Source organism: Polyodon spathula, chromosome 12, assembly GCF_017654505.1.
Source record: "Polyodon spathula isolate WHYD16114869_AA chromosome 12, ASM1765450v1, whole genome shotgun sequence".
Taxonomy (NCBI): Eukaryota; Metazoa; Chordata; class Actinopteri; order Acipenseriformes; family Polyodontidae; genus Polyodon; species Polyodon spathula.
Genome location: NC_054545.1, coordinates 26,708,336 through 26,728,321, shown reverse-complemented (window position 1 = coordinate 26,728,321; position 19,986 = coordinate 26,708,336). Strand labels below are relative to the sequence as shown.

The 19,986-nt window shown below is 37.1% G+C and overlaps 1 protein-coding gene across 16 annotated transcripts in view; it reads right to left on the bottom strand.

The window, feature by feature from the left end:
• The window catches only part of LOC121324203 (teneurin-2), a 460,344-nt gene that overhangs the window by 73,268 nt on the left and 367,090 nt on the right, over window positions 1-19,986 (bottom strand). For 14 of the 16 annotated variants that reach the window (XM_041265803.1, XM_041265804.1, XM_041265805.1 and 11 more), the window contains 4 exons: window positions 16,351-16,473; window positions 9,570-9,775; window positions 7,131-7,326; window positions 2,691-2,792 (listed from right to left, as the gene is read on the bottom strand). In XM_041265803.1, the coding sequence (XP_041121737.1) occupies window positions 2,691-2,792; window positions 7,131-7,326; window positions 9,570-9,775; window positions 16,351-16,473 (627 nt within the window). The remainder of the gene's footprint in view (window positions 1-2,690; window positions 2,793-7,130; window positions 7,327-9,569; window positions 9,776-16,350; window positions 16,474-19,986) is intronic. The other 2 variants (XM_041265807.1, XM_041265808.1) reach the window with 1 other exon arrangement.

Genomic DNA, 19,986 nt, shown 5'->3' with positions numbered 1-19,986 from the left:
TTGGATACTGTTGGAGTTTTATTTTTAAATCATTTGCTAAATTGAAGCCATAAATTAGTAAGCCAATCCATTGATCCATGCATGGTATGCTCTGGTGTACCAGTGAGAGAAGAGACATGTTTGAGAGCTCTGCTTAGGCCACAGTGGTGCTTTTAACTTCTGAGTTTAAAAAAAAAAAATGGATAGATGACTTAAACAGAAAATGTTATACAAAGTGAATCTAAATACCAAACGAAACACTAGTCGGGATATTTCAAGCTGCTCTTTAAGATGATCGCTTAGGAACCATCAATCTCCATCCATTACATTGACCTTTGAGCTTCAGTAAATCACAAAGAGATGCTGCTCAAAATTAGTGGAGGTGGCAGCATAAGCCTTTCCCGAGCGATGCAGAGCTAATCTAGACATCTGTGAAGGTACTCCAGATTCATTTACACTGTAGCACTGTATCTCTTAAATACAAAACACATTCTGATCCACTAAGTGTAAGTGACTCCGCTCCAAATGAAAAGAAGGGTCTGATTGGAGTTTCCACACATTCTAACTGAACAGGCACCCCTTATACACGATAAAAGATGCCGCTGACCTATTCCTATCAACTATAACAAATAACAGTCTGTCAGCAGAGGCTGTACTTGACTAATTGAAACTGTAATGGCTTACAATATTTAGATTTTTCCTTAAATGCAATTTATGTATTACATTATTATTTTTTTTTTTTAAATATTTTTTTAAATAGATAATCCATCAAATGACAATGAAGGAGAGAACATGTAAAATGGCACATATAAGCAGACTTACAAACAGCACTCAAATCTGTGTGTACTGTAGAGAGCTTCGGGGGGTGGATCGCCAACTGGAAAAGCAACTGAACACGTTTAGGTGTTTGGGCTGCACTAGTCCACATCTTTGGGTTTTGTGTGTATAATAAGACTCCAATTGACAAACCTCTACAGCTTCTGTTACTGTAAGTAGGTTACGTATTCTGTGTTGAACCATTAATCTCATTGCTGGCCTCCTGTTCTGTTATCTTTATATTTATCCACTTGGGTGCACAGGACTATATGGGGAAGCCCTAATATAATTAACCTAATGCATAACAAGCAGGGTTTGTTACAGTATTGCAGCTGCTTCTCCTTTGTCCGTTCTGGAACCCTATTCACAATCTGCAAGCTGTTCCGTTCCCTGTAAGCAGTTTCCTTCAGATCTCAGTAACTAGATTGGCTAGTGAAGCATACAGTGAGCGGACAGTGCTCAAAACAAGAAAGATATAATTAGCTGAAAGCCAACTATCTTCCAGGTCCATCAGTTGGAGGTAAAACTATATTGCTTTATCAAATGTGTTAGATGTCATTTTGCTTTTTGAACATATTTTTTAATTATTAATTAATGGTCTGTGTCTTACCGCAGGGGAATACCTTTTAATTGAGGGCTCAACAAATGCTGATTGACAAATGTACAGCAAAAATGGGCAGTGGAAAGATATTATCTTTGTTTGAGGTTACTAATGAGGTTGAGAAGTGCAGAGAAAGTAAGAACAAGACACAATGTAGAAAATAACTCAAAATGGAAAACCTACCCTTAGATTTGTATTTTAAAAAATTATGTTGTCCAGCAGTAGGAAGCCATAAATAAAGAAAATGAAAATAAAACAGGACACAACATGCATGTTTAACTAATCAAGGATATAAAATAAATACCGGTATGAATGAAAGGCCTTTTGAAAATGTTATAGAACACACAAATAAAAACACATACATATTTTAAAAAGTGACTCATTTGCTGGCACAACGGGCACTGTTTTGAAATGAGTTTGCCCCCATTTTTATTTAAATACGATAACAGTACTAACATTGTAAAACCTACAAATGATGCATAAGAACGTAGCTGTTTTTTGACTGTTATATCATTTTAATGTTTGTGTAGCAGGGAGAGATCTGTGCTGACTCTGCTGGCGTGTTTACAGTACTGCAGGAAGAGGGCGGCAGTCTTCCAACAACCACCTGTGAGTCATGGCAGTGACATGGGGAGGTGGGAAGGTAGGTGTGTGGACTTTCCCCCTCTCTGAATGGCTAAGAGGCGAGTCTTGGCAGATTGCTAGCCCTATAAAAAAATGCTCTGCTGTTTCCTCAGGTCTGCCCACTTAGACGTGCCGAGAGTGCAGAAGCTCCGATTCAGGACCGGGAATCGGGCGAAACAAAGAAAGAGTTTCACAGCGAGACAGAGAGAGCGGGGAACCCTTGGGCAGATCCCGGCGTATTGTAAAAGAGCAGGCTAGTTAGCCTACAGAGTAGGACGGTGATCCGGGTCGTGCGGGTAGCGGCGACCGGGATAACGCTGCCGAGTGCAGCACCTTTTATTTGTAGTTTTATTACTTTTTTATTTTCCCTTGTTCTTTTCGCCTTCTGTTTTCATTATTATTTCTTTGAGCACCTGCAAGTGCACTTGCTGTTTGCGTACCAGCTGTGGTATTTCCGTGGTGCTGTCTATCATCGTTGATAGGCAGCCCACGGTCAACAGTGCCCTCTGCCGGAAAAAGCAAGAACTAGTCTCAAATAAAACTGGGCACCTGGGTGGTGTTTTCAATTACACCTGTCTGTCTCCTAGTCAGTGAATTACCCACACCCCTTCCACAGTTTGTTATTAATTTCCATTAGCACTTAAAGTGAAAGTGAGGCGTGCAGCTGTACCTTTAGAACAGTCAGTCCCATGGAATCCTGGGAAGCAGTGACAGGCTCCAGAAACACATTCTCCATTGCCATGGCAATTCCTAGGACACTCCTGCACTGAGTCTACAAAACAAAAAAAAAATGAAAACTATGAGAGTGGTAGTTTACATAACACATATACCACGAAATAACGTGTATTTTAAAGTTGTTACCACAAGCAAGCTTTGAGTACTAGTTCAGTTGGGCTGGAAAAACAGTACATCTGATATCATGGTTTTTGTATTCAAACAGCACCTAACAGACCTGAAGAGTAGCATCTGAACTAACAGTCAAAGCAACTAACCATGGTTTTATCAAAATCACTGAAAGAAAAACAAAAACACAATTACATTAATTTAAATAAGAATCACTCGGAATATTACAACAAATATATTATATATATATATATATATATATATATATATATATATATATATATATATATATATATATATATATATATATATTTATAATAACCCTTTTAAGATCATTTGAATGACACACAGTACAGAAAGTCAGATGGGACTATTAATATAACTGTAATAACTGCCTCTATTTACAACCAATTAAAAATCTCATCTTCCTCAAGTACTTTTTTTTTTTTTTTTTTTTTACTGTTTTTGTCAGTTTAACAAAATATGTTATCAGCCTGTTATTGTTTTATTAAAATGAATGACCTTGTGACATTCAATTAGATCAGAAAATAATAATACTTTTTTTAAAAGTAGGACACTTTTGAATTAATCTGAGCAAGGTTAAATGAAAAGGTTGCAGATGTATCAAATTATAAGTCGCCATGACAAAGCAGCAGGAGAGCATACTCAAGACATAATGGCCTACGATTTCTAGTGTGATTAACTACAATAACTCTTAGTTAGGTATATTTTCCAAAAACCTTTTTACAGGGCTTTATACAAGAAAAACAACTTTTGGTTCTTTCACACAGAGTAAGAAGCCAATTTGTAACCAGTTTAATACTCACATCACAGTATGTGCTGGCTTATACCAAAAATTAAATTATACACTTTATATTGTGAATTCACAGTTCCATTTGTGTACGTCGCTTTAAACTGCAAGTACAAGTCAGTATTATAGTATCTGAAGCAGCCTGCCTCAAGACAGAAAACTTGTATGTGCACTAGAATGATTAGAGTATATAATTTAATTGCCAGAACAGCAAATTGTTTAAAATTGAAACTGAAGTAGGGTATGCATAATATTGAAAACACAACTATGCAAAGGGTAAACACCAATCCAGAGACATACCTTGGGCAGCAAGAAGACCACAACGGGAATAAACAATCAGATTCCTGTTGTGGTGGCTTAACTGAAGATGCAGAGTGTGGAGGTTGTATTGCTTTGTCAATGTATTGAGCGGTTATACAAATTTAGATTTGGTATTCCCCTGCTGTTCTGAAGGAATACTGCTGTTGAGATATGTCAGGCTACAAATTACAGATCACTGATGTGTAATTATTTTGCAAAACAGTCAAACATAATCTGTGTCTGCCAACCTAAGACGGTAATTCATACTTGGCCATTGGCAGCTCTCTTTTTAGAAGGTGTGACATTTAAAAGAAAGTTGTCTAAAGATAGTAAGAAAATAATAGAAAACATGCCAGGTGGTAATGGACTACAAGGGAACGTAAAAAAAAAAAAAAAAAAACTGACCCCCTCCTTCCTCTGCTCTGTGTGGAATCATTACTTGTACGTGCAGTTTTTCGAACACTAATAACCTTCTCAAAAATAGTACGTACAGTCATGAAATTATCTCAAAAAGGGTATGTGTGTGTGTGTGTGTGTGTGTGGGGAGGGGGGTGTGTGTGTGTGGCAACAGCGACTTATACACCATTTTTTACGGTCTATCGGTATATAAAGTACTGTGCAAAAGTTTTAGGCAGGTGTGAAAAAATGTTGTAAAGTAAGAATGCTTTCAAAAAGAGACATGTTAATAGTTTATTTTTATCAATTAACAAAATGCAAAGTGAGTGAACAGAAGAAAAATCTACATCAAATCATTATTTGGTGTGACCACCCTTTGCCTTCAAAACAGCATCAATTCTAGGTACGCTTGCACACAGTTTTTGAAGGAACTCGGCAGGTAGGTTGGCCCAAACATCTTGGAGAACTAACCACAGTTCTTCTGTGGATTTAGGCAGCCTCAGTTGCTTCTCTCTCTTCATGTAATCCCAGACAGACTCGATGATGTTGAGATCAGGGCTCTGTGGGGGCCCTACCATCACTTCCAGGACTCCTTGTTCTTCTTTATGCTGAAGATGGTTCTTAATGACTTTCGCTGTACGTTTGGGGTCATTGTCATGCTGCAGAACAAATTTGGGGCCAATCAGATGCCTCTGTGATGGTATTGTATGATGGATAAGTATCTGCCTGTACTTCTCAGCATTGAGGAGACCATTAATTCTGACCAAATTCCCAACTCCATTTGCAGAAATGCAGCCCCAAACTTGCAAGGAACCTCCACCATGCTTCACTGTTGCCTGCAGACACTCATTCATGTACCGCTCTCCAGCCCTTTGGCCACAAACTGCCTTCTGCTGCAGCCAAATATTTCAAATTTTGACTCATCAGTCCAGAGCACCTGCTACCATTTTTCTGCACCCCAGTTCCTGTGTTTTGTGCATAGTTGAGTCGCTTGGCCTTGTTTCCACATCGGAGGTATGGCTTTTTGGCCGCAAGTCATTGCTGGACATCTTCTGATTGCGAAGGGAAGTAAGCATGATGTGTCTTTCATCTGCTGCAGTAATTTCCTTTGCCGACCACTGCGTCTACGGTCCTCAACGTTGCTCGTTTCTTTGTGCTTCTTCAAAAGAGCTTGTACAGGACATCTGGAAACCCCTGTCTGCCTTGAAATTTCTGTCTGGGAGAGACCTTGCTGATGCAGTATAATTACCTTGTGTCTTGTTGTTGTGCTCAGTCTCGCCATGGTGTATGACTTTTGACAGTAAACTGTGTTCAGCAACCTCACCTTGTTAGAGAAGTTTGGCTGTTCCTCACCCAGTTTTATTCCTCCTACACAGCTGTTTCTGTTTCAGTTAATGATTGTGTTTCAACCTACATATCGAATTGATGATCATTAGCACCTGTTTGGTATAATTGTTTAATCATACACCTGACTATATGCCCACAAAATCCCTGACTTTGTGCAAGTGTACCTAGAAGAATTGATGCTGTTTTGAAGGCAAAGGGTGGTCACACCAAATATTGATTTGATGTAGATTTTTCTTCTGTTCACTCACTTTGCATTTAGTTAATTGATAAATATAATCTATTAACATGTCTATTTTTGAAAGCATTCTTACTTTACAGCATTTTTTCACACCTGCCTAAAACTTTTGCACAGTACTGTATATATATATATATATATATATATATATATATATATATATATATATATATATATATATATATATATATATATATTTCTTGCAGACTTACTGCTCTCTCAGTCTCCTGCTTGTGCCAAAAGACACAGCTCAATGGGAGATTTCAAAAAAGAAATGGTTAGACAGGGAACAAAGAAATGGAAAGAAGATACTTGTAATGTGTTAGGAAGAAAAAAAAATCATGTACTTAATCTTAATAGTGCCAGAAGTCAAAATTTTAAAGTACAGAAGGGTTGTACTACTTAAAAAGACCAAAAGCAAAATTCCACTGGAACAAATGTGATTTAACTGCAGCTTTTCGAGTGTACAGTGTGACGCACGATTAGATGTACAGTAGGAGTTACACACTGTGGGCAGCAGAGTGTAGATTGTGAAGTGATAATTTCCCCTGCTGACTCATTTTATAATTCTTCCTAACTCTTCGTAGGTGTAGATGAACTTTCAGCCTATAAAGTGCCCATGAGGAGAGCATGTGGTCTCTGTTCAAGATATCTAAATGGTTGCAGGTCTAAACATACGTCCCTTTCTGTACCAAGGTAAAGCAAATCAAACATTAAATAGTGCCTGTGAGACTTATGTAAAAACACCAGGAAGGGTGATATTTAAGCAGTTTATAGCAGCTGCTGTTGAGATCAATGGAACAGACCCCCTGTGTCTACCGATGTACCAAATGATGAGACACATGCCTGCAGCACTGTGCAACCAACAATGACTAAATCACGCTAGAAGAAGACTTCTAGGTGTGTTGACTCCACTTTGATATTGTTGGTAATTTATTCTTGTGAGATGACAATGGTAGAAACAGCAGTATGGATGGTTTTCTATTCAGGAATGTCTAGCAAGCAGTAAGGTCAGAGTGGGCTAAAACAGGCATAAAAAATATCCCAAAGCAACACAAACTAGTCAGAAGTAGCTTAATTCACTTCACTGTACTTGTTACTTCACTGCAGAATAACGACATTTTCTTTGAGAGAGAAATTTTGTAGAAATTTTTTTTTAGATACTGTAAATTAAATACCTAGGATGGCAGTGCTGAATGAGATGGCCTCCTTATCTTTCCCATCATTGTAGAATGCCAGGTGCCAGGTCCCAGGGTCCAGGTACTGCACAAAGACAGCTTCATTGAGAACCACTGTGTGAATACTGCGGCGCTCGCGAGGAGGCTCCACCACACTCCACTTCTCCTTCCCGTCCAGGCGTTCCATGTAGTCGTACTGGCAGCACAGAAAACCAGCAGAGGTCACAATAAAGGTTTTAAAGATGTACCAGTAACATTCCTAAATACAACTAGCATTTTTTGGGTGCTTTTTTATAGACTTTAGAAATCATGGCACCCCTGTAGTCATAGCTCTTTTGTGGTAAAAACGCAAAGCAGGCAAGCATCATCAAATGTTTTTTAGACAACGTCAACTTGATTAGAATAGAATAGAGTACACATTAGCTCAGGGGTGCACAATTTCAGTCCTTTAGGTCCCGAGCCAGGCTGGAGAATCCTTGTATTGTGACTGGCTGTGACTCATGATTGCTAAACTGAACTATCAAATTCCATGAACGAGTTGTCAGTTGAGGTCTAATTATACTGAATCTCGGAGCTGTGCCAGGTGTGCCGACCACAGGCAATATTTCTTTGAATCTACCAGTTACTTTTCCTTATGGATTTGGTATTTACATTTTGGGATTTTCGTTTAATGAGTTTTACATTTCATCTTCTGGGAAATAAATGCATCAGATTGTGCGTAGATTTTATTTTTTGCTCAAGTTTCGAAGTAAATTGTGGCTTGTTTTTATAAACCAAATACAGCAGGTTTCTTTCATAAACTCCACATAAGACATTCTGATCAGGGCTACAATGTATTTCCAGTAGCTCTGTTCCTTAAGCAATGCTGTCACTGTGATTTAATCTAGACCTTCATTTTATTTTTTTCAAAAAGGTTATTTAATAAAACGCATAATCAAATATCAATATGCTAAAATTGGATGTCACCCATGGCGAATGAAGTCAAGCATGACTTCAAATGAATTTCAGCTGACTTCAATTGAAAGGGTTTCATTTATAAAGCAGTGTGTTGTCTTTTGCATTTTGCAATTTTCAATCTGATTCCATCTGTCAGGGTCCTCCTGTGGATTTATTTACAGTAACAAACTAATTTGACTAGGTGCTGAAGTGCTGCTAGATAAGCAAATATTTCAGGTATGTGCATTTCATTGTTGTGGAAACATACACAGATGTAATGTTACAAGACAGTATGTTTCATTTGGTATATGCACACACCCAGTTCACTTAGAATTTAAATAATATGATTCTCCCATGGTTACAGTTTCTGAATCAACTAGAAACAAGCCAAAGCTCCAAAAAATAATACTTCCTAATACAATACATGCATATGGCCAAATGTTAAGCATCACCTAGAATTTTAGGACTGGTATCTAGAGAATGGGTCATAGGAATGCCGGGACAGTGAACTGTAGCCTGCCTGGGAATTGGTAGAAGCATGTGACCAATAAATCCAGGTTTTGATTTTAACACAGAAAAGAAGCGCACAGTTGAATCCACTCACTTGCAATGCGCGTTCGTGACTGGTGAATAAGTGATTGGATTTTTGATTTGGGATTCCGGTTTTCTCTGCGCCGTTTTAGTGCCCCTCAACCTAACCCTACCATTTTACCTATCTGTTAACCTAATTTTTATAAGGCAATTTTAAATGATAAATACAATATTCTGTGTTTGGGGAGTCAGGATGCTTAATATTAGAATACAATATTACTGTTTCTTAATAAATATATAGTATGTGCAGGCAGGCATTTTGTTAAGTCTTTCCATCTGCAGCGTTGGCATTAAATAAAGAGAGTCTGTGTTTATTTGCTTCACAACCATATTGTTTATGGTCAATAAAGCAAATAAGAATAACTTGTTTTTTTATATATTGTAAGATCATTTCTGTACAGTAGTTCAAAGTAACATTACAGTTAAAATGTAAGGTTGTAGTTAAAGTATACTCAATAAATTAGCATTAAAGTATGTACAATATTTATTGAAAGTACTCATGACTTCAAGTAAATGTTGCATTTTCCTCACCCAAAACACATTTACTCACATAGTATCTAAATGGGAGAGTAAATTACTCAATGACCCAAAACCTTATCTGGAGCTTTGCAAGTATGTATGTATGTATATAAATACAAATATAAGATAATTGATTCAGTAAATTCTTATTAACTATTTTTAATTTACTTTATTACATATAATTTACAGATTTAATTAATTGATTAATGCTAACTTGTCTGATTAATCAATTAAACCCCCACTTTAAAATATGGAATGTAGGTTGCATTTTAAGGTACTGTAAGATTTATTTAATGTAGCTCTTAGCCTTTATTTATTTATTTTTTAACAGAACCATACTACACTCTTTCTCGGCCCAGTCTTTTCAAGTAAAATTCTCAAACAAGTTGTCACCTGAGCGTGTGATGGGGGAAGTCCTTTCCTGATATAAACTCCAAACAGAGCATCTCTCCCGAGAGAAATATTGAACTTTAGGAACTGGGGTTGGATGAGATGAAGCAGTGATCTCCAGAACACTCCGGGAGGTACTTCCTGGGTTACTCTTTGACCAACTTCTAGGTCCCCGGTGTCGATACTGGTGTTCCGGAAAGACCACGGTCCTACGGAGCCAAGGAAAGGGATGTGAGCTAGTCAACACTGAAATAGTGTGAAGGACAAGTTTATGTAGTAAAAGCATACCACAGTGTAATACAGCATGGTAAATTGCACGGTAAAGCATAGTTAAGCATTGTAAAGTCTACAGAAATATGGTAACCATATTAATAAAAACAAAAAAACCATGGTGAACGAAGGTAAATGGGAAAAATCTGAAATGCCTGCAAATTTACAGAGGTAGACTTAGTTAACATTCCTTTCTTTTACTTCCTAACAATTCTCTACCCATTTATGTCACAAGAGATTTGAGGAAGGCTTTTCAATGACTATATTTTGAAGCGTTTAAAAGCATTACTGTAGTTTTACAATATTCACTGAACAGATAAGCATTGCTATGCAGTATCCCTTTCACACACTGCACAGACCAAAGGGTGGGGATATACATACACACACACACACTACTGTGCAAAAGTCCTACATACATTCAAAAGTTACAATATATATATCGATGTTATGAGCATCAACAATTTACTCAAAGCCTCCACTAGTGTTTTCCACTATTATAAAAACTTTGAGTGTTATTAATACAGCTTAGTTTGGGTGAGAAGAAACCAAGCTTGTCATTTTAGCAAGCTTTAATTCACATTGATCAGAATCTTCAAAAACTAACAGTAAACTATGATCAGCTAATATGAAGTGTTGTAGTAGCTAATTGAATTGACAACAGAACTGGTAGAAGGCACAGGTGTCGTTGTCAATCCATGAACAGTCCAAAGCACTTTTGACCATTGTTCCATAGTCTAATTTTTGTGTTCTTGTGCATATTTTAGACTTTTAGTCTTATTCCTCTTTCTTAACAGAGGTATTCTTACTGCAACACATCCTTTAAGTCCTGATTTCAAGAGTGACCTTCATACTATTGATTTGATGGACAATGACACCTGTGCCTTCTGCCAGGTCTGTTTTTATTCCTTAAAGATATTAACTTCAAGTCTTGCTCATCCTTGTTAGACAGCTTGTTAGGTCCTGGGTTTGTCAATTACAGATGATGTTTCTCTGTACTTGTTGACTGTGCTTAGGCTACAACACCTTAAAAAAAATCGAGTGATGCAAGCTATTTCACTCAATGTTTTTCCTTCTTTATGCAAGTCAAGGTTGTTACAATACTGTGAAATTTAAACTATTTACCTACTACTGCTGCTAAGATGTATTTGCACTCTATGATTTTATCCTATGACCTACTGTATAACCATATAGTCACAAGCTGGGTCAACTATGTTAAAACCACTACACTCTCTATACAAACAGAGTTTGAAAGTTCTAGACAAAAAGACAGTAAAATATCATCACTGTCATTTAAGAACTATAACATGCTAAGTTCTGATAATGAATGTCTGATTTTTAAGTCTCTGCATGAACTGGCCACTCCACCCCTAAGGGAATTTGTTCAGCCCTGCTCTGTAAAAGCTGCAAGAGTCACTCGATCAACCACAAGAGGAGACTGTGTAGTGTCTCAACGTCGCACTAAGTTTGTACAAACAGCTTTCTCAATTAAGGGTGCCCTGTTCTGGAATATGCTACCAGACTTTATGAAAAGTATATCAGACTACATGAGCATTTTATCAGAACAGAAAAAACTGGTTGAAACGGGAGGAGCTCACGTCTAGACCCCCTCCATTTGTAGATTTTCTTTTATTGTATTTTATTGTTATTTTTAAATGTATTTTATTGTTGTTTTAATATTTAATTGTATTTAATTGTTTTATTAGTCCCCCTTCCTGCTGATTAATATTTATTTATTACTATTTATATATATATATATATATAATATTTTACATTAAGTATCTATATAATTTAAAGGTATATATATATATATATATTATTATTGTATATATATATATATAAAATATATATAAGTTTGTATGTTTTGTTTTAGCTTTGGGACTATCGATGTAAATTAGCTTCGGACAAATTGAATGTACAATGCATCGCATGTTCAATCATGAATGTTTTTAATTGTACATGGTCCCAACCAAATAAATAAATAAATAGTAGAAAACACTAGTGAAGGCTTTGAGTAAATTGTTGATGCTCATAATGCATCAGAGTAGAAAAATGCAACATGTCTAAAGCAGTGTGTGTGTATGTCTATATATACTTGTATATATATATATATATATATATATATATATATATATATATATATATATATATATATATATATATATATATATATATATATACATATACACACATACAGTGCCTATAGTAAGTATTCACCCTTCTTGGACGTTTGCACAGTTTGTTGTGTTACAACCTGAAATCTTGATGCATTTAAGTGGGATTTTTTTCCTTTGATTTATACAACCTAATCAACACTTTCAATGTGTGAAAAATGGGAGGGGGTGGGGGGGTGGGGGTGAAAAAACAAATCAACTAAAAGTACTAAATAATAAATAAGCGCAGGTGCAACCAATTGCCTTCAGAATTCACAAAATAAGTTAAATGGAGTCCATCTGTGTGCAATAAAAGTGGTTCACATGATTTCAGATTAAATACACCTGTCTCTGTAAGGTCGCCCAGTTGGGTAGTGCATTCAAAGCAAAGATACTACCATGAAGACCAAAGTGCTTTCAAAACAACTCTGGGATAAAGTTGTGGAAAAGCACAGATCAGGGGAGGGGTATAAAAAGATTTCAAAGGCATTGAATATCCCTTGGAGCACAGTCAAGTCAATCATTAAGAAGTGGAAGGTATACGGCACCACCCAGAATCTGCTTAGAGCAGGCCGTCCTCCCAAACTGAGCAGCCGGGTAAGAAGGGCATTGGTCAGAGAAGCCACCAAGAGGCCAATGACAACTCTGAAAGACCTACCACGTTCCATGGCTGAGATGGGAGAAACTGTCCATGTGTCAACAATAGCTGAGGTACTCCACAAATCTGGCCTGTATGGAAATGTGGCAAGAAGGAAGCCATTTCTGAAAAAAGCCCATGTAAAACCTCCTGCTTGGAATTTGCAAAAAGGCATGTGGGAGACTGTGAAAAGAAGTGGCAAAAGATTCTGTGGTCCAATGAAACCAAAATTTAACTGTTTAGCTTAAATGCAAAGCGTTATATCTGGCGCAAACCCAACACAGCACATCACCCAGGTAATACCATCCCTACTGTGAAGCGTGGTGGTGGCAGCATCATGTTAGGGGGATGTTTTTCATCAGCAGGGACTGGGAAGCTTGTCAGGGTAGAGGGCAAAATGGATGGAGCTAAATACAGGCAAATCCTTGAGGAAAACTTGTTTCCCTCTGCAAAAGACCTAAGACTGGGATGGAGATTCACCTTTCAGCAGGACAATGACCCCAAGCACACAGCCAAAGTGACACTGGAGTGGCTTAAAAACAAGAAAGTGAATGTCCTAGAGTGGCCCAGTCAAAGCCCAGATGTACAAACCTGGTAAAGACCCCAAAAGACTCACAGCTATAATTGCTGCCAAAGGTGGTTCTACCAAGTATTGACTCATTGACTTTTTTCATTAACTGTTGTTTCACAATAAAAATTCTTTTGCCTCTTCAATGTGTTGAGTAAGTTGTGTAAATCAAAGGAAAAAAAATCATTTAAATGCATCACAATTTCAGGTTGTAACACAACAAACTGTGAAAAAGTCCAAGGGGGGTGAATACTTCCTATAGGCACTGTATATATATATACAATGTGAGCGTTGTAACCAAAGAGCATTATAAACAGGGGAGTGGGTGGGGGGTGACGCAGGACAGATAACAACACAAATCTGACTAAAATGCAAAATAAAACAACTCCCTCTCTATAATTCACATATAGTAAAGCAAAAATGTAACCATGCATAAACACCATGTAATCAAAGCTATATTTTTTACAAAAAAGGATAACATTCCCACTTGTGGATCATTTAAATTAATAGTTTTTAAACTATAAATAGCCTGGCTAAATGGCGGTCGAGAGATCAGTTAAAAGTGACACAGAAAAACAGGTGCAAGAAGGAGAGGGGAAGAGAGAATGGGCTCGCCCCAGGTTCAGCTGCGAGAGCAATGATGAAGCGAAGCTGAAGCATCTCGTCTCCCGGAGAAAGCTGCAGCTCCTCTCGCAGCAAAAAAGAAAATATTTTAGGAAAGATAACCATGCAATAGGCCTAATATTTATTTAGTTATAAAATTAATGCTGAATAAAATATCTGTGTTATAGCACAGCTTTTCTTCTGTTCAGATACTGTATCAAAAGGGAGAGACAGGAACAGAAGTTAGACTGAGAAGTTGTTTATAGTTTGAACAACACCGGTACTGTATTTACTATAGACCTATTGCATAAATCACTAGTACAGGGAATTGGGGGACATGCTGTAGGAGCTTTATATCTGAGGCACGTTATAACCGACAGCCTTATAGCGAGGGACCACTGTATATATATATATAAACACAGGAACTTCAAAAAAAATAATGCCTTACACTCCCAAGTACCAGGAGGATAAATATTACAAAGCACGTAGGGCCTTAAGCTGCTAATGTCATTGTCAAGCAGTTTTATACACAGACTACAGAATTATCTCTATTGAACAGTAATTGTTTAGGGCTGTCGAAAGTAGACAATATAATAATGTAGGCTGTTTGATCTGCCGACCTCCCTTATTCCCCTAGGCAGTAAACTCTGCTGATACAACGGATTACAAAAAAAAGAACGAGACAAATAATCCGGTGAGACCTCTTTGTGGAGGCAAAACGCCTGTTGATTATCCCCAGTCCCAAATGATCATAAATGGCAACACATTGGCATGACAATGGCCATACAACGGTTCTGTACAAAGGGCAACAGTAACAAAAGTGTTGTGGTTTGAACCATTTGCAGCATGGTACCACAGTGCTGCCATTTTGGTATATAGTACACCAATACAAACTTCATTTTTGTACCATGGTACATACTATGACCACTGTGCAGTACTTGTTCCTAAACCAGTGTGTTTTGTCATTGTTGCTAAATGGTTCTGTTAATGTTTCTTCAGGATAATACACTGGTATGCCAATTAATATCAAAAAAATGTTTGAAGCTTGGGGACTAAAGGCAAATGATATTAATTCTGGACTTTAATGCCTTGTATTTTAACCATGAAATGGCTCAGTGTTAAATCTTACTGCAGAAGAAGGTCCCTCAGGTTCACTTTTCAAAACATGATCATTTGTCACTGATTCATCCATACAGCTCAGAAGAGTGCCTGAGACTGAAACTAAAAGGGGATACTAAACTAACTGGCTCCATAGGATTGAGAGAAAAAAAAAAAACAAGAATGTGCATAAGGTAATAAAAGACCTGAAATGTTTGATTAGTATTTGTAGAGAACCTAGGTTGTATAATTCCTGTCTTAAGTCTATTTTGCTTCCATATAGAAGATGGATAATGCCGGATAAACCCATGCTGACATTTCCAAACATCTATTTCCAAACACCAATTGGAAAAAGAGAACCTCTTTCATTTATAACCTACTATTGCTGTGGGTAGTAACATACACAGGTATCAAGGGGGAAAGGAAGCATGTCTCCATGGCTAAAACCAACTTGGGGAATACAAACAAACTGGACTATCAACAAGGTCTCAGTGCACAGAAAAACGTCGTAAGCAGACATAGATGAGCTTTATTTTAGAGTAGAATGTGATTGAATAACAGAGGAAGACTAAACTAAGTACTGCCTTGTGAGCAGAGTAAAACATTTACAGTCTGGACTGCAAAACCATGTGGAGGAATTAGAATTATTGGTTCTTATTGATTATGCAGGATTTCAAATTACAGCAGCTTATGTTCGATTTTGGATTTCTGAAACATCTTATTGACTAATCTTTGTAAAATCCAGGCAACTGAAATGAAATTACTTACAGGTTCAAGTAATGCATCTATTTTGAGATACATAATGTTTGCTGACAAGTTACCTATTAAAATAGAGAGCTCTTAGAAGCAAGCCAAGGACAGACCCTGATCTCTTCACTAAATCACAAGCACTGTTCTCTCCTTCAAATCCCTGTTGGTCCTTCGTCCACACAGCTGATCCTGTCCCAAGGAATAACTCTAAGCTGTGTTTTTTTTAAGAATCAAATACCTATGTGACACAAAAACATTAAGTGATAAAACATGGCATCTTAATGTTAGTGTGAACAGTTACTGTGTCATGTAAGCAATAACTCACAAAAAGATATGTGGTTGTATTGAGGCAACCCAAACCTGAAATGTCCCTTTAACCACGTGAGAAGTGGATGTCTCAGTACAACAGCATACCTTTGTGCTTTACAAATGACCAGTGAAATACAAAATTATACACTAGCGCAAATACAACAAATAAATAAATACACTGATATTTGATCATCCGGTATGGCTGAGGTATATAACTTGTAAAATGCAATTTAGACACAAAAAGGTCTTCAAAAGAGAACCTAATGGTATTGGCTTCATAAAGACCAATGGTTTATTTTTTAGTTATTAAAACTCCATATATGAATGAAAAGGACCAAACAAGAATACAGGGAAGGAGGGAACACACCGAGAAGGGGTTTAGATCCTTGTCAGCATTACCTCGGCCTCCAGATGGCACTGTTGCTACATCACTGTTGCCTGGTAACCCTGTGCTCAATCCGTTGTTGATCACATGACCATCAGCCGGCTGCAGCTGCCAGTTCAGTCCTAGTAGGTTCATGGCTTAAAAGAAAATAAAAACATACAACAGTTACTACTTTCAAAAGGAGTCTGCCAACACAGAATAAAGCTCCAGAGTTTATCCAATTACACCACCTCCACGAGGACTTATTGGAAATTCAGATTTTTTTTTTTATTAAATCTTTTTCAGGGGTAAAATTTAATAAGGCAAAGAACACCATATTCATTGTTGACCCTACCAGCTCCCACAGAGCTTACTCTGTTGTTACCCCGTTCTTTTAAGCACATTATCTGTGTCTTCTTTATATACATGACCAGGCCATTTTTGATTGAAATATTATGACAATACAAAGCACTTTTGTATTTCACCTTGAATACTAAAATGATTTTTGAAAGATCACTAAGCATCTTCTATATAAAAAAAATATATATCAGGAACGCCATAAAACAAAAGGCTAAGAATTATAAGCACTATATCACAAGTGAAGTCTCCAATATCTCTTTCATTGGGAAGACAGTGTACAATCTGGATAATCAGACGTTATAAATAATAATAACACATGCGATTCAAAAGTTAACCCAGGATCGAAAATCACACCCAAATTTTTCATCTTAGATCTGAACTCAAGCATGGTTCCATCAACAGACAGATTTAAAGTACTGGTTTTACTTAGCTGGCAGGGAGTACCTAACAGCATTACTTCAGTCTTGTCACAGTTAAGGTGTAAAAAATGTTGCGACATCCAACTTTTTATAGCAGAGATAAAAGCAGCTAAGGCAGAGACAGCAACATTGATAGCAGGTTTAGAATTAATATAGATTTGAGTATCGTCTGGGTAAAAATGATAGTGTATGCCATGAAACCTTAAAATGTATTATATAGTATTACATAGTATAAAGAGTCCATTGACAGCATAGGGACATCAGTCTGTTGCAGAGCTGAATGGCTGATTTGATGGTAGTTAGACTTGGAGTAGAAGTGGCAAGGACCTTAAAACAAGGATAGACCAAAGAGCTTGTCTTTTAACCCTAGCTATACAATACTTGTAGTTGTAGACAACAGTGTCCCTTTGGAGTAGAAAATCCTAAACTCTGACTTGGACTGTCATCTCCTCATACACTCAATGTAGTTTTTGCTTAATTATATATACATACGAGACACCGACTGTTCCAAACCTTAACTTGCATGTACAGCTATAGCCAAAGGTGTTGCATCACCTATAATTGTAGGACTGAGACATAATTAAAAAAAAAAAAAAAAGTTTAATAGCAGTTCCTGATTACAATGTTCATTTTTGTGATTTTGTTAATACTTCATGTTTAGGGGTCTCATAACATAAATAATTTAGCATATTTTGATTTGACTGAGCCCATACTGCAAGAGATGACATCTCTACTAATAGTGAGACAACCGACAAACAATGTTTTAACTTATGGTAACAAATGAGTTTGAAATATATTTCTGAGGGGTCATATTGACCAAATTTACTCCCGATTTATTCAATATTTTATTGCACAAAAAATATTGACCCCACAACACCACACTTAAACACACCTGTGAGTTAATTACCAAACATGGTAAAGTGGAAGTGAAATACATATACATTTCTACTTTCCTTTTATTTATCAGATTAAAATCAGAACATCATGGGGTAATGTCAAAAGTCTCCGATCACTTTAGCCACTGTACAGTATAGAAGAAGTTAGGTTGCAAAATAGGTAAGGGTAAACATTCATCTTGAAACCAGGACATAATGTATGAGGAATACTAGAAACAATTTTACTTTTCTTGATTCCTTGGGTTTCCTTAGTTTTAAAGAGGAAGCGAGTGGGTACCCGACTTCAGTGCAACAGTGCCAGAAGACTATTGCTGTCTGTGATAACTGACAGAAGGAAATATGCACATCAATAATTACTAAATATTCACCATTACTAAATGCAAGTAGTAAGCTAGTTCTATTGAGGTAAATACAGACTGGCACCTTCACTGTCCCACACTGTACAAAAAACAGCAGCACTTTATACAATGAGCAAACTGAATCTTTCCTAAATGCAGTGTACTTTAAAGTAACCTAATAGCCTAAGTACCTTACTAAGTGTCTATGTTAACTTCTTTTAAAAGTACAAAAACAAATAAGAATAATATGTTATACTGTTAAAAACAGTAGAGGGAGAGCTATGCATTATCAACTTCAAAGCGAAACGTAATTCGCTATAGTACCGTCAACTTGTAAAATAACTTGTGAATTCAACAGGCATGCAGAAAGGAGGGAGCGGCTACAATATTATAGTAAACACAGACACACTTGTGACACATTGCAGCTTTAAGGAACTGGCTTTTACAAAAAAAAATGTCAATCCACTCGAGTATAATTACTGCAGAGAAAGGTCGGATTTCAGCATGGTTCCAACAAAATGCCTCACACCAATTAGTTACTACAGCAGCGTGGTCAGTTGGCATACAGAAGCATAAACCCAATGCCCAAAGCACACAGCTTTCAGAATCATGTCAACTCAAGGCAATGAATGAAATTAACAATGTTAGACCCTTTATATTTTGTCAAATTGGCCTAATGGCATACACACTCTAAAAGCACAACATGTGGGAAACAATTACATCTAACTAGAGCCCTTGTGTGGCCCTGCAGTGAATTTAAACATGTTAAAAGCACAGGTGGTAGTTCAAGACCAACTGTTTCTCTCAGTAAAAATAAATAAAAATGAAATAAAATACTGAGCTTGTAGAAAGCAGTGTGTAGGTGTTACCAGTTGGTTGAGTAGATTTATTTTTTGTATTAGTTTTTAACTCATCTGTAGATGGTGCCGAGTACACATTCTGCTATTGGCATGATGCTTCATTAGTATAACAGCTGTTTCAACAGTAGGTAGTCTGTCTCTCTCTATCTCTTTCTCTCTCTCTCTCTCTCTCCCTCTCTGTGTGTGAAACAGGGTGATTGGGCAAAAACATTGGGAACATTTTGTACGATAGGAATGTGCTCCCTTATTGCAAGTCCGTTTCAGTCACAATGGGCAAGACAGCAGACCAGTTGGACTCTGAAGAGGACAGTAGGTCAGTGGTGACTAGTCTGGACAGACCCTGAAGGACTTAAGGTGGCAATACAGTGATTGGCAGTTGTACGGCAAGTTGAATCAGTGCTAACAGTGTTAAAGCAGTTGATTTTCAGTTTATTGTCTGAGCTCTGCACACAGAAAGACAGTATCACTTGAAATAATGCAGGTTATGGTTGAATATTGACTCTAATTGCTGAGTAACTGTGTGCCCTTGTTTCAAGTAAAGAAAGTTAAATGAATGTTCTGAATATCTTTCACAGACAGACAGCTAATTTAGTGCAGTATTTAATAGTGAGAGCATAGCTGGTTCTTCCTATCGCTCCAGGGTTATGCTAGGTTTACCCCCTACTGGGATATGCTGAATTGTAGGTCTCTCCCTTTTTTTATAAATAAAAGAATGATGTGTTTCTGTAAAATCTCTCCAAAGACTAGAAGAGGGGGAGTGAATGTAATGGTTGTGAGCAAAGACAGCTTAGCACAGCA